A 15605-nucleotide genomic window follows, 5' to 3' on the forward strand; every position below is an offset into this window, starting at 1 on the left:
GCTGGTGGAGATCACCTTTTCTAACAGTGGTCCGTGACAGCTGCCATGTAGAGTGGCCTGCATGGCCCACAGCCCAGAATTCTGAACCTTGGGCTACTCAGGAAATATTGTACCCCGCCTCTAATTTCAAACTCACACCCAGATATTCCTGCTTCCAACTTAATCCACTTTGGTTCCATAATTCGCCTACTTATCCACACTGTTTTAACATTTCAGTTTCTACTTCCTCTTGCAGGGATAAATTCAATACAGTGAGGCAACTATATGGGATAGTCCATCCTTCTGTCTTAAGGTGAACTCTTTCAACCTCTAAGGTGCTTCCCTGCCCCAATTTTAATTTGAGCACATCGAAATTCACAGGATGTTCTCATTGGCACTTTTATTGATTCCAGACATCATGTTTCCAAACGTGAGTCCTGAAGTTGAATCTCCGTAGTCTGTCTTCACCCGCTACCCCGACCCCATTTAACTCAGGAACCTTGCACTGCATGTTTTCCAGGCTGCTCGGGGACTGCAGCAGGCCTTTCGCCTCCACAGGCAGTTCTGGGGGCCCCGCTCCACAGGCAGCTGCCTGCAGGGAAAGCCAGGGCACTGTGAACATGTGGTATTGTGCTCTGAGGTCTTTGCACCAAATGTGAACTTGACCTCCTCTGCAAAGCTTTTCTCAACCTTTCCAGGCAGAATTGATGGGCTCTCCCTCCACACGTATAGTTTGTGTTCTTGGCACTGTTCACCTGATGTTCTAACCACTGGGCTAAGTGTGTGCCTTCTTCTCACACACTGAGCCCCTTGTGGATGCAGTTGTTCAACTGTGTATTCTCAAAGAATGCAGTAAATGCCCGGTAATGTCTGTTACTTGGACCCGGGTGGAGGCAGCAACTAAGTCAAAGCTCCTCTGCCCATTTCTGCCACCTACAAGCCTTATAAGAAATCCCTACAATAAGCCTCCACTGGTTTGGCAGAACTGTTGTCATCTTCAGATATGGAAATTCCAAAGTGCCTTGTCTCCATCTAATAGGCTTTGTCACTTTGCCAGTCACAGAGAGCACAGCTGGTCAAATATGGGAGAAAGAGAGATGTCTGGAAGGCAAGCACATTTTTGGACCAATTATGAACTAGAATTAGCCAAGGGCTAAGATCTCACCTACTGCCTAGTGAGCAGCCTTTTCTGTTCCGTTAGTATCTGAATGAATCTGGAAGTATGAGGCCAGACACACACACACACACACACACACACACACACACACACACACACACACTATACAGCACATACCACTGGGCTAAGACTTATTATCCTAGTTTCACTCAGTGCTTTGTTAGAATATGAATCTCTTTCAATGTTTTCTAACCACAGGCAGAACAAACTTGAGTTCATCAACTCATAAATCAGTTGTGTCCCAAAAATTCACTCATAAAGTAGCTGTTTAGAACTCAGACTGAATAGAAAGAGGATTACAGGGCCGGGCATGGTGGCTCATGCCTGTAATCCCAGCACTTTGGGGGGCCGAGGCGGGTGGATCACGAGGTCAAGAGATCGAGACCATCCTGGTCAACATGGTGAAACCCCGTCTCTACTAAAAATACAAAAAAATTAGCTGGGCACGGTGGCGCGTGCCTGTAATCCCAGCTACTCAGGAGGCTGAGGCAGGAGAATTGCCTGAACCCAGGAGGCGGAGGTTGCGGTGAGCCGAGATCGCACCATTGCACTCCAGCCTGGGTAACAAGAGTGAAACTCTGTCTCCAAAAAAAAACAAAAGAAAGAGGATTACACTGGAGTGGATGCCATAAAAGCTCACTTACCCTGCAGGGTAGTAACAGGGCTTATGACTCGGGCCATAATAGATACATTGAAGATTTAGAAGACCTTTACAGGACTGGGCCACCTCAGAAGCCAAGGCACAGACAGGTCGACCCACTGATTGTGTGGTGGGCAGCAGAGGTCTAGTGTAATGACCTGGGTTGGGAGTAGAGCTCATGGTTCTCGCTGCAGACTCACCACAGACAAACCCCACTAGGTAACCTTGAAAATCACCTTGCCTCTCTGGGTATCAAGGCCACCCTCTGTAAGACAGGAAGGCCTCCTCTGCCACTCACCTCCCTCCAGGAAGACAGAAGAAAGCAACACAAGAAAACAGAAGAAAGTGAAACCCTATGGGAAAAGAAAAGGGGCTGGGCTGGGAAGAAAGGGGCAGAAAGCCAGACACTCCCTCTTCCAGTCCAGAGGTGACCTCGAAGTATCACTAGCGGGAATCTTTCCATTGCATCCTCTCTCCCAGATTATTAATCAAGGGACAGTTCTCAGCCCCACCCATCAAAGCCCCATGTGCCCCCTGCCCAGCAGCCACCATGGCCCATGTCCCCAGGACATACCCACAATCCACCCAGCAGATGGTGCCTTGTCCTTTTACCGCCTGGGCCACTGTGGACAGTAACCTGAGATGATTTTCAGCTGCCGCCTCTGCAAAAAAACAAAAAATTAAACATCTGTGCCCAAGAACACTGAGCCACCTCTGCCATCTTCCCTCAGGGGTGAGGAAGGATGGAGACTTCCTTCCTGCAAGAATACTCCCAGCCCTTCTCAGAAACCCCTGATCTCACCATCCTCAGGGGCATTCCTCCTGGCCATAGAACTTCCAACTCACGCTGCCTTTAATCCACACCTCACACCTTACTCTTCCAAGAATCTCTCAGCCAGATCCTCAAGAAAGTCTCTGACTCATGCCTTTCTGGGATAAATTGTGAAAAGTGCATAAACAATTACAATCCTATAATTAACGTAAGTAACAATGTTGCTGACTCCATGTTCACCTGTCCTGGTGCCCCACCTGGGAGCCGACAAGAGCTGGGATCAGATCCTTCCTTTACTTGTGCAGCACACACTCATCTAGGAGCTCAGTACAACCTGGTGATAAAATGAGGTCTATATGTGACACTAGGTTCTGATGAGCCAAAGCCAAGGACACCTAAGCCACATTTAACAGCCCACTTCCCCAGAAGCCATGGGGCAAGAGCTGGTCCTGGCAGCACCTCCAGGGGTCAGCTGCAGTAATGTGGACCATATCTTGGGACAGGATGGAGTGATCGCAAAAGAGGAAGACTTTCTTAGTGGTGCAAGTGTCAATCCCGACGGGTCAGGGCAAGGCACCCAGATACTTCTGTGGGAGGGCAGGGTCTTAGGGACAGAGCCTCTGAGGCCAGGATTTCAGCACTGCCAGCCTGCAACGATCCACTGCAGAGTGGCTGTGGTCAGTGTTTGATTCTTGTGGCCAGCAGACTCCTGAGTCACGTTCTCCCAGGTGATACCTGTGAGCTCACTTGAAAGGCCTGCCAGACAAACACTGGTGGGGAGAGTGATCTGCTGCTTTCTCCCGCCAAAAACCATACGATATGTCCCCAAGCCAAGCAGAAATGATGTCTGAATTATGTGCCTCCGCAGATCGCCTCTTCTAGTGTGGATAATGGTAGCCGTTTGTGAATACAGAGCATGCTGAGCCTTTCACAGAAGCAAACAAAAGTATCGCTCAAGAGACATGCACGGAGTCACTTGGAGGAGGCACTCCCAGGAAACCACAGCCAGGGTGACAGGAGGAGGGCGAGTCACTGAAGTGGAGAGAGCCATTGTTCCACCACTCAGACTGGGTTCTGGGAAGCAGGGGAGGGGGAGGAACAACTAGAACAAGAGAAAGTTCCCCCTGCCCTAACCCTGCCTGTCAGCCATGGAAAAGGAGGCGCTGCTTGGAAGGATTGGAGGGAACAAAGAAAACCCAGTTTCTTCCCTGCTCAAAAACCCTACTGAAGGTCACATGTCTCGTGCAGCAGGCGTGGGCAAGGAGGCAGGAAGGTAAAAGAATTGCCCAGGCCCCACCAGGCGACGAAAGCAGGAACTAGGCTGGCAAGTGGGAAGCACTGGCAAGTGGGGGATTTACTCTCAATGGCTCGAGACGGGGTCAGGTGAGGGAAAGAGAGCTCAGGTGCTACCTCCTGCCCTGCACGCTCCTGACAACAGACCCCACCTTTCCACTCTCTAACTTCCCATAATGATTTTCTGGCCTCAGCCCCATTCTGGTCTCCAAGCCTTTCTGTCATTGCAGAATCAATACTCTCTCCCCATCTTCCATCAGAGAAAATGAGAGGCAGCAAGGCACAGGGGACCAGCTCCCCACTGCTGTTTGGAAACCTCAAATGAGTCTGCTACCCCCAGCTTCAGTTTCCTCATCTGTATACTGGATGTCCTCTGACAACCTGCACTGCTTCCCTCATGGCAAAGGAGCACAAGAGACTGTATTATGATGAGCTTATATGATGGGATCTATGGAGCGTGTCTGTCACTGACAATCGCCCTAGCTCCAACTCCAGGAGTATCCAAGGCAGCGAGCCACATGTTTTCAGGGCCCTATGCCCCAGGCCTCAAGAGGACACTGCTTCCCCTTTCCCTTGATTTCACCCCTATCCTCGACAGCCGAGAAATGCTAGTCACACGTGAGGCTCCCAACAACGCACTCAGCGCAGATGTGCCAGACCCCCAGAAGGGGAAGCAGCAGCCGCAAGTGGCAATGAACACATCCCACATGCCAGGGATGCCTGGAGGATGCAGGCACGTCTGGAGCCTCTATCATCCCCCAGGTGCCAGTGAGTGCCGAGGCTGAGCTGCCGGGGAAAGCTGTGCCCGGAACTGGCCCAGCCACTGGCTGCTGCTTTTCCAGGGCCACAGAAAACTTGGCATCCTTAGAAGCAGCAAAAAAACACTTAACTCTGCTGGAACAACTTCAATAAAGTCAGCGTTCACCCTCCCCCAAAGTCACTGCCAAGAGCCAAGCAAACCTCTCTCCATCTGCTATGTCCTTGCCAGTCTCAAGGTCACAAGAGAGGCAGGCCGCTGCCGCTGCTCCTGCCCCCAAGAAGTGCTGTGTCCCAAGCTTAGAGCTCACTCCAAATTCAGTCTTGCATCTGACCCCAGAGCAGGACAGATGGGCCAGGCAGGGGCAGGACTGCCAGCTGGGGTGAGCGTTCCCAAGCCTTGGGCCCATTCAGCTGGCAACAGGCTGGCCTGGCCAGTTAATCAACAGCTCTGGCAAAGCATGCCCTGGCGGGGCTCAGCCCCACGCCTGTACAAGAAGCCAGGACGTCCATCCCTGGTACCCGCCATTGTGATCCTCTGTCCTACTTCGCCCTCTCCCTCTTGAGGAGTGAGGGGCTTCAGAGGACTTTCCCAAAAAACACTCATAAAAAGAAGCAGAACCATCCCCTGGGATCAGAAAGTGGCAGAGCTAATGCCCCTGTGTCCCTCGCCTCTGCCTTCTGGGGACAGCTGACAAACCCCATGTCCCTTGGACCCTCCCTGAGTGGTTTTTGTCCTAAGGTCTCCTGCCTCCCACTTCTGCCCCCCTCCTTCCCCTCTATCCTATCCTACCCTGACAGTTGACCTCCAGGCCAGGAAGGGACACTCACCAGATTTGGAGTAAAGCACCAGTACATTATTCCGCGTTCTGAGCAGTTTTTTCAAGTCCTTGGGGTCAGAGATTCTCTCAATGAGCGAGGAGACCTTTGCAGAGGACAACCACGAAGGCAGGACCACCTGGGGATCAAGGAGCCGACGACTGTGAGTTCCAGCTTCTGGCTGAGCCCCAGAAGAATCAGCACCCACGGATACGCTGCCTAGAGCTGCTTCACTTCCAGAGGATGAAGGCAAACCAACACATATGATGCACCACACCTACTTCACTCTAGGGACACTCCCCAGCCCACTCCCAGTCTCCCTTCCCCTCCACGCACTTTTATAAGGCTGTATGGACTGCAGATATACACAGTCAGCCCTCTATCTTGCACGTTCCGCATCCGCAGATTTGACCAATCATAGGTAGAAAAATTTGAAAAACATAAACAATAATAAGAGAATAATAAAAAATACCAATAAAAACAATACAGTATAATAGCTATTTACATAGCATTTATATTGTATTCAGTATCAAAAATAATCTAGAGATGATTTAAAGTATATAGGAAGCCATGCATAGATTAGATGCAAATACCACACCATTTTATATAAAGTACTTGAGCATACATGGGTTTTGTTACCCTGTGGAGGCGGGATGCTGGAACCAATCCCTCAAGGATACCAAGGGAGGTTTGTATAAACATTCTGCATTGTTACACATGCCAAGAGCACCCTGGGAGGTCAACGTCTGTCTATATTCCTCATGTTACCCCAATGCCATATGCTGGGGCAATGTAAAAACTTCATCCCATCTAGAAGCACCAAAGAATAAAATACGCAGAGAAATAAGATCATCCCTTAACGCTTAGGGTGGGAATGGATGGGTGAGATGCTTTTAGCTTTTATTACTCAGTCAAATGATCGCAAGAGGTCAGTCAACAAGAAATATGCCAACTCTCCCCCAGAGAACCCTGGAAAACTTTGGGAACTGGAGGTACCAGGGACCTCTGCAGGCACAATGAAGGGTAGACTAAAAGCAACTGGTGGGGGGTTATTAAAAGTGTGAATAAGGAGTAGACACAAAGCAGATCCCCTTGTCCAGACTGCACAGCTGGGCAACGGCCCCTTGCCCACCAGACAGAAGGCAAAAGGGTTACTATATGGAGATACTGAGTAAGAAAGGTTCTACTGGGAGATAACCCAGCAGAGGGTGGGACGATGGCCCTCAAAAAAGACAAGGGGATTCAGAGAAAGTCTACAAACTGAATCTTGAGATCACTCATTCTACCAAGCTCCCAGCCCCCAGCATCTCCCTTCCTTTCTCCAGAATGCCACCTGCCAGTCTTATTCCCCATACAAGAGATTAGAGAATTTTCCTCTGGGGAAACTGAGGAGCATAAGAAAAGCAAGCTAAAGGCAGTGATTTGAAGATCCTCAATTGAAACAGCTAAGTTCCTGCTCAAATCTCCACTGTGAGGCTCTCACAGTAAACAAGCCTTCTCCTCTCCCTCCGCACACTCACAGAGCTGCCAATCCGTGTGCTAGTGCCTTGCTCTTCAAAATAGACAGATAATCAAGGTTCACCAGTTACAAAAGACAGAGACCAGAACAAACCAATGGAAAGATAAAATGTAGAAGAAAAAGAAAATTAAAAGATTAGAAGAAAACAAGAAAGTTATTATCAGAGAAATAAAATGGTACATCCATAAAATAAGAATAGAATGTTATAAAGAAAAAGAAATACTCAAAGAGAATCATGAAAAACTATCACAGAAATAATTAGGGTTGGAAGTAGAATTGAAAAAAAATCTAGAAAATACAACAAAAAGATCAATAAATTAAAAAGGACTTAAGAAAAATAACAGAATGGACCCATTAAGCACAAGAGCCAAATTAAAGGAACTCCAGGAAAATAAAAAGAAAAACAAAGGAAAAGAAATTATCAAAAAATTAATTCACAGCCTGCCACAGTGTCTCATGCCTGAAGTTCCAACTACTCAGAAGGCTGAAGCAGTAGAATCACTTGAGCCCAGGAGTTCATGGCCAGCCTGGGCAACAGTGAGACTCAATCTCTAAAAAAAGCAAATAAATTTAAAATAATAATTCAAGAAAATGTCCCCAGACTGAAGGATATTAGTCTTCAGTTGTCAGGGCCCAGCATCATGAATAAAAATAGTCTTACCAAAATACATCACTGAAAATTTTCAGAATACTACTGACAAAGGGGAGATCCTAACCATTTCAAAGAAAAAAAAAATACAACATAGAAAAGATCAGGAATCAGAATTGGCATAAGATTGTTCATCAGCACACAAAAGACAATGAAGTGCTGGCTTCACAATTCTCAAGGAAAATGATTTCTAACTGGAATTCTATAACCAGCCAAACTATCCATCAATCATGAAAACAGACTTACTTGAACAGATGAAAGATATAAGATGTATAAATTTTACCACCAGTGTACCCTTTCTCAGAAAGATACTGGGACTCATTTTCCACTAAAACAAAAAAAATAAATGAAAAATTAGAGACACAGAAACTAGGAAACAAAGAACTCAATGAAAGAGAAAGCAAGAGGATTACCATGTTGATGGTAATGAGAAATCCCAGGATGACAACTGTTCAACAGCCTGCAGAGCAACGAGACCAGAACAGAGAGAGGACAGAGCTCATGGAGGAATGTGGTCAATAAAAGAGGCAACCATAGCTTATTTGATATGCTTGATCAAACTGAGAGGAGTTTTAATTTCTGTCAGAAAAAATTTAAAAAAAATAATCTGACCAAAATTCCATAGCTAATAAGTAGAGCCAGGATCTGAATCCCAGCCTTTCTAATATGCTTATGCCTTCTCAGCCCCACCTGCCTCTTTGCAGCCAGAAGTCTTGAATTGAGTCTGAGCCACTCAATAGCTAAGATGCCTAGCCAATGTCACTCAACCTTTTAGAGGCTTAGTGACTCCTGTCTGACATGGAGATAATGATACTTCCCTCGTGGGATTGCTGTGAGGTTGAAATGGGGTAATTTATTGAACGTGTTTTATAAATCAGAAAGCACTTTGAGAGTATCAGTTACCATAATATATAACATAAACTTCCATCTCAGCAGAGAAAACTGAAAGATGACCATATTCTAGTGTTTCTAAATATAATCTGCCATTGGAATTCAAAGGTTCTCTCTCCCCAGAGTAAAACGAACCAGGAGGAAGTCAAGGAATGATTTCTCCCTCACTACATCCTGCAGAGCAGGGTAAAATGCCTGAGGACCCACTGCCCTTATGCAGGCCACCTTAAAAGCTCCCCAAAAAAAGTCTGCTAAATTTTATTATTATTACATGTTATCCTACTGCTCCCAGGGAGCTAATGGACTTCAGACTGAAAACTCTACAGCTCAGTGCACATGATTAAAGGGGGGGGGAAATAATTTGTTGGAAAAACACATTGCCTCACTGCTCTGTTTTTAATCCTCAGATAATCCACCAGTGGAGAGCCTCAGGACTTTGACCTGTAGCCCAGCACCTCCTGAGGCTGGTAGCCACCCACACTTCTGGAACTGGGGAGAAGGAAAAGGGAAGGCAGGAGGGAGGACGAGCCCAGTGCTCACCTGCCCAGGCAGTGCTGCGTGCAGCTGAGCCGCAGCGACAGCAAAGTGTCTACAAGAGAAACCATGAGAGCCTGGGGCTCACAGCACACCCTCGGCTTCCTCCCATAAAACCTAGTCCATCCCTCAGGTCATCTAACCAAAGGCCACTGAGATTAAACAAACCACTTTCCAGCCAGCCAGCCAAGCCCCGCACCCAGTGTTCGGCGTCATACAGTAGAGAAGTTAAGCCCAACCAGAAACGGGCTGAGCAAATGTACTTTGCTTGAAAACCATCACTGGGCATGATGCTGGGGCTCACACTGGGCATCACCTACAGCCAAGCTGGTTTTGAAGTCTTATGAAGGGTCCATCTCCTCCCTACCCTCACCCCCACCCCTAAGATTAAGAGCTCTGAAGGAGGCAGGGATCCCGCACAGGACCTGGCCCATTGAAAAGCCCTCAGGAAATGTTTGCCCAGTATTTTAAACATGACAAATTACACTTGTTACCACACTCCTGACCTTAGCAGAGGTCACCCACTATCAGCATGTGATGGGTGAGTCCACAGCAGCCCTTGGGAGGCCCAGAAGGGACGAGGGAAACCAGACAGACCACAGCTCGGAGGGGGTGCGGTCTAGGCTGGAGCATGGCAGAAGGCAGAAAGCAGAGGGGCAGGCTGAGCTCTTAAAAGCCTGCCCAAGGGCCTGGCCTGGTGCAAGAAGAAAGTGGGAAGCACCACTGCCCAGTTAGCAGGGGAGTAAAAGGATGAACACGGTATTGTTGAGACTCATCTGGCTGTGACTTCACACCAGGCAGCAGCCAGGGAGGCCAGAGGTGGGGGGCCCTGCTGGGTGGCTGCCAGAGTGGAGAGACATGGATCAATGCAAAAGCCTCGGAGAGAAAAACTACAAAACCCAATGACTATTCATAGGTAAGTGAGGAAGAAAGAGAAAAAAAGTCTAAAGTGACTCCCAGAATTCTGGGCTGGGAGGCTGGAACAACAGCCAAAGAAGGAAGAACGGAGAAGCAGCAGTGGAGGAGGCTTTTCTCTTATATTGAGGAAGATAATAGGCTCAGGTTCTGGACAGGTGGACAGTAAGGCATCAAATACAGGCGTCCTCCAGGTTGCAGGGTCAGCCACCAAGTAAATGAAGTCCCCATAGGCCAGGCTCAGAGGGAGGAGACAGGAAACCCCCTCAGTGAGGGAGGAGGTGGGACCAAGAGGGAGGTGGGGAGGGCTGCATCCACAGAGACCAGGGAGGGGACACTTCTAAAGGAAAGGGAGTGATCCAGAGTGGGGAGGGGCTGGGAAACGGCCAAAGGCTGTGAAGTCCGCGGGAACACTGGAGAGAATGCCAGTGGTACATGTGGCAGGAGCTGGAAGCCAGGCTGCAGAGGAGAGAAAGTCTACCCAGCGCAGGAGCTGGGGTGATAATCAGATGGTGTGAGGCAGTGCCACAGGGTCAGAAGAAGGATGGGTTGTCTCCCGTGAAGATAGGGGCGTGTGGGTGTTAGTGAGCTAGGAGAAGCAGGGTTTGCCTAGAGTGGCAGGATCTGAGAATGAGAGAGGAAAAATAATCTGGATAGGTTGATTCAGGGAGAATCCAAGGTGATGCGGTCCAAATTGCTAAGACACTAACTGGGCTTCTGAGAAGGGGAAGGATGGAAGGCCCCTCTGTGTCTGGCCTCAAACAGACCCTCACCCTAGCAAACAACCACAGAGGCAGACAAGTAAGAGCCCTTTCCTCCCTCCCCATAAGCCCAAGGGGACTTTCCTCCTGCCACTTAACATTCTCCTTTCTCCTCCGCTTCAGTCCGTTTTAACCTTTCCAATGTGCACGCTCCTTCCTTTCCTTAAGATGCAGTCCCAGCGAGCCTCGGAGCACCTTGCCAAGAGCCTCACTGCAGACTTCATAAGTCACAACCCACAAACCTTGATAACAACAATAACTACCGCAACAATAACAATGTTAATGATGCACAAACTATCTGCTCCATTGTCAAGCCCTTTAGGAGGAAAGGGCAGGATTTGAGAAGTGCTTCCAAAGGCAGCCAGGGTTCCACGCCAGCCACGGCATTCTTCCTGGGCTTGGCAGGCTCTTTACATTCGAAGTCAATCGCTCTAGAGGTAGAGGAGAGAAAAAAGATCCCCTTTGTTCACCATGCAAACTCCTTCTGACCTTCTCCAATAATTGCTTTCTTTCTGCTCACCAACCCTCAGCTTTAATAGTATTTACATCAGGGCTGAGCTGCCCCCGCTGGCTTGGGCTGAGACCCATAAAACATCTCCCTGGTGCAGGGCAGAATGCTGCCAGGAAAATGGCTTTCCCCCTTTCTGCTGCTGGGAAATAGAGGCCCCCAATGCCAGGTCCTGCCTACTATCAGTCAACCAGCACATCACTATCAGAGCACCAATGTCCCCAACCTCCAAACCCCCTCACAGAGCTTCACTGTACCCCTCCCCCTGGAGCACCAGTCCCTTTCCACCACCCAATCCCTCCCCTGCCATCAGAGTACAGGCTCTCTTCAGAACCCAGCAGCACCAGAGTGCCCGGCACAGAGGTCCTCACTGCCCCCTCCGCCATGGCTGGAGGCAATGGGGTGGAGACTGAGTTCTTTCCTCATCTTCCAGACCCCTTCAGTGCTCTGTAATAGGTGTCTGCTCATTCAGGACCTGCCACACAAACCACCATCCCACTTAGAAGCCCACTCTCTTCTCCTCCCTCTGCAGTCTTCCAGACACCACAGAAAGACCACCGGTTCAGGAGTCAGACAGACCCGGGGTAAATCCAGGTGTTGCCATTTGCAGTAAGATGACCTCAGGCCTGTTACTAGACCTCTGAGTGTCAACTCCCCATCTGCAAGGTGGAGAGGAGAATACCAATGCCCGCCTTGCAGGGTGCCTCAGGACTGTATGAGGGGGAAAATGACGAAGAATCTAACATAAAGTTTGGCATGCAGAAGCACAGAATAATCGTACTTCTCTGTATTAGCGAGATGACAAACAAGGGGAGCAAGGACAGCAGTAACACGGGGACCACCTCTTCCTCTCCAGGGGCCCCGGCTGCAATCAGGCAGGGCAGCAGGTCCAGGCAGGAAGGAGTGAACATGTACACACATTCAGCGACCAGAAAACCTGAATCATCACCAGCTGCACAGTGACCCAGACCAAGAGGTCATACGGCACATTTAGAGCATGCTTCCCAGGTTTCATACCCATTAACTCATCTACCTCTCACAATACCCCAGTGGGTGGGTACTTGCCACATCCTACAGATGAGGAAACTGAGGCTCAGAGAAGTTATGTTAATTACCAACGTCACACAGTAGGTGAGTAACAGAGCCAGGACTAGAACTTGGGCCTCCTGACTCCTTCTTGTGGGGTTGAGGCCTTCTCTAAACCCCACAAGCTCCCTGGACTGCTACAATGGATGCCATAACCCAACAGAAAAGGAATATCTCCTTCCAAGGCAGGGCCTGCTGAAGCAACCAGTAGAATCCCCCATCTCCCAGAATCCCAGGGCAAGGAGGGTTCCAGCAGGGGTTTAGACTAACCCTCTGCTTTCTGCAAGACCAGCAGACCCTGGAGTCTCCCAAGGTTCCTGGGACCAAAAGCATGAAGATCCTACGTGTGGCAATCAGCCCAGGTCTGTTCCCAGCCAGAGACTGTGTGCAGGAAGTGTGTGGTCCTCTCCATCTGCTAACGTAGCACACACAAACTCCTCTCTTCACTTACCTCACTTAATGAGGCTGGTCGCCACCCAGCAGCACCATCAGACTAAAGAGATAAGAGTCCCAGCACGCTGGAAGATAATCAGGGAGAACAGTCCTTACCACATTACACCTCAGCTTTAAAAAGCTCCTCGTCTCTGGGGCGCGTGCCAGCACCCTCACATTCTCTATAACTGGCAAAGCCGTCTGTCATTATAGATTTACTATTCAATGCAGACCGTGAAGGAAGATATTCAATTATGTAAAAGCAGCTTGCTAAAGGAGGGAGACTTGGGAACAGAAGCTTAACATTGAGGAAAAAGGGCGAAGGTGGGACTCGACCTCTTTTGCTCTGTCACCTGAAAAAAAGATACCCTTATGTTGAGAACTGGGAAGGAACGGGTTTAATTTAGTTTAACCCACATTTTGCTCAAAATAGTTTTGAAATGTCAGAATCTAAGTCTAGACTCATAAGAAGCTGGTACTAAAGGGACTCAGGGAAAAGATGAGGACCTGAGAAAACAGATGTTGCCCTGAAGCCAAGGTCAAAGAACTTGAGTGGGCTGAGAATTTAGAGCTCGTGGTTGGGCAGAAAGAGCACTGTACTTGGAGTCAGAGCCCAAGTTATGTGCTGACTTTGATTATTACTGGTTGTCATCACTCCTCTTCCAAGTCTGCTTCCTCCTCTGGAAAACTGAGGAACTGAAAGTGACTTCCAAAGTCCTTTACAACCCTATCATTTGGTAAACCTGTTCTCATGACCACTGCCAGAGAAGTACTATGAGGTAATCACACCTTGTGAAGGAACCATTGGTTTCCCTGGGCATGTGGCCACTCGCAATAAAAGCCTCACCTCTCAGTCTCCCTTGCAGCAAATGTGGCCATGTTCCAGCTCCTGGAATGTAAGCATAAGTGTGATGTGGCAACTTTTACAAATTGTCCCTAACAGACATCTGATGAGTCTTCTTAGTCCCTGCCTCATTCCTGCCAGCTGGAATTTGGACAAGATGGCTGGAACTCAAGTAGCCACCTTGAGAAAATGAGGAGGAAGGACCTGCTAAAGAGGAGCTAACAAAACAGACGTTACCTGGGTCCCTGACACCACAGAGGGATATACTGCCCTGGAATATCGCTGTGCAGGCTTCTATCTGAGTGAAATAAATGATCTTTTTAAGGTGTTCTCATTCCGGGTCTTCTGGCACACATACAAACAGATCTTGAGTGCTCGCTGCACAAAAGCTTTAACTAGAAAGAAATACAAACATCTGTTCCAATTGGGATATTTCAAAGGGCCTCAAGCACCAAACCATGCATTAAACTTTAGATATTTTATTTAGAAGGAAGGAGACAGAGAGACTGTCAAGGGATGGATTTACCCAGTGTTCTTCCTGGTAGCCCAAATTTTCAGTGTGCCTGTTCTTAGCAAGTACCTTGGTCACCTGGTGTGAGCCACTCACAAATGAAGGAAGAATTAGTCGGGGAACTCTCCAGTTTCCTTACCCCAGCCCTTTTCTGGTAAGAGGGCTACTACTGGAGACAGAGAAGCCAGGACATCTCTTAACATTCAGATCTGAGTTGGGCTAATTGGTTTCCCACAAATACAGAAATCTCCTCAAAATTCCTCACAGAGCATCTGCAGCTTCCAGGTAGCCCTCCAGAGCCAGGGACTCAAAATCTCCCAAGACCACTCAACTCAGGTGGACCCAGAAGGCTGTGGGAACTCAACATGCTAATATGTAGAAGTTCCATGTCCTATACCACACCCATATCACCTCGGAAAGCTCCTCATTAGAAACGTTAAATTTCCCCCACCCCCGACACACACACACACAACCATCTGTCAGCCTATCACACTCTAAAGACAGCGAACACGTCTCTTTTAGGATTCTCTAGGTGAAATATCCTAATTGCTCACATGTGACCTCAAATCCCCCACTGTCCTGAACGATCTTCCCTAGATACCACCATCTCAGTGATTCTCAGAGCTCTTCCCAATGCTCTGTTCCAGACTGTTATAGCTTGAAAAGAGTAATGTGCCATTTTATACCATAATTTATTTTTAGAAATAAATACCTAGGCTCTCATAATTCAAAAATATAGGTAATTAATCTCAACACAAATCTTCAATGGTGGGTAACAGTTTAAAAAAATAAAAGGTTGAGAAACACCATTAGTGAATCTCTTAAAATATGGAGCCCAGCTGTTACATACTGCTGGCAGAAACCTCGACCAGTACAATTCTTTTGGAAAGGTAGCTGGCATAATTTATCATGTATCTCTAAAGTATTTATGCTCTTTGACGTGGTAATTCCACTTCTAGGAATGTGTCCTGAGGAAATCAGCAGAGATCTGACACAGATATGACTCACAACCATCCTACCCATAAGAGTTAAAACCTATACACGACCTGAATGTCCAGCAACAATGGAATGGTTACAAAAATTAGAGTAAACCACTCAACAGAAGAATAAGTCATTCAGATGGCATTTTATTTAAATGGTGTTTTTAAAGACTTCGCAATGCAAAAATATTTGCTTTAATGTTGTCTTTAAAAATAGAATTCAAAATATACATGGTATATCCACAACTATAAGTGAACAAAATATGCTTGGAAAAACACTGAGGATTTGCCCTTAGATAGTATTTATTCTTCCCCTTTCTCTAGTTTTCAACTTGCCATAATAAGCATGTCCAATTTAAATGTTTAAAGAAAAAAATTACCATCATTTGGCTACTATTATGAAAAAAATTAACTGTCTCAAAGTATCTCCCCACCAGAAAATGTAACTTTACAGTGGGGAAATATGGCAGAAACTCCCTTAACTAAGGGACCAACATTAACACCACCAGTAATGGGTCAAATTGACATTGGGTGCTCCC

At 47.7% G+C, this 15605-nt stretch overlaps 1 protein-coding gene across 2 annotated transcripts in view; it reads right to left on the bottom strand.

The window, feature by feature from the left end:
- The window catches only part of PDIA5 (protein disulfide isomerase family A member 5), a 91531-nt gene that overhangs the window by 64452 nt on the left and 11474 nt on the right, over window positions 1-15605 (bottom strand). Inside the window, exons 1-3 of one of the 2 annotated variants that reach the window (XM_012476195.2) lie at window positions 5773-5936; window positions 5449-5575; window positions 2371-2458 (exon numbers count right to left, since the gene is read on the bottom strand). In XM_012476195.2, the coding sequence (XP_012331618.1) occupies window positions 2371-2458; window positions 5449-5575; window positions 5773-5835 (278 nt within the window). In that variant the 5' untranslated portion in view covers window positions 5836-5936. Of the gene's footprint in view, window positions 1-2370; window positions 2459-5448; window positions 5576-5772; window positions 5937-15605 lie in introns of those variants that run through there. The other variant, XM_012476196.2, reaches the window with a different exon arrangement.

The sequence above is a fragment of the Aotus nancymaae genome, unplaced genomic scaffold (genome assembly GCF_030222135.1).
Source record: "Aotus nancymaae isolate 86718 unplaced genomic scaffold, 86718_ANA_hifiasm-v0.15.2.pri h1tg000062l, whole genome shotgun sequence".
NCBI lineage: Eukaryota > Metazoa > Chordata > Mammalia > Primates > Aotidae > Aotus > Aotus nancymaae.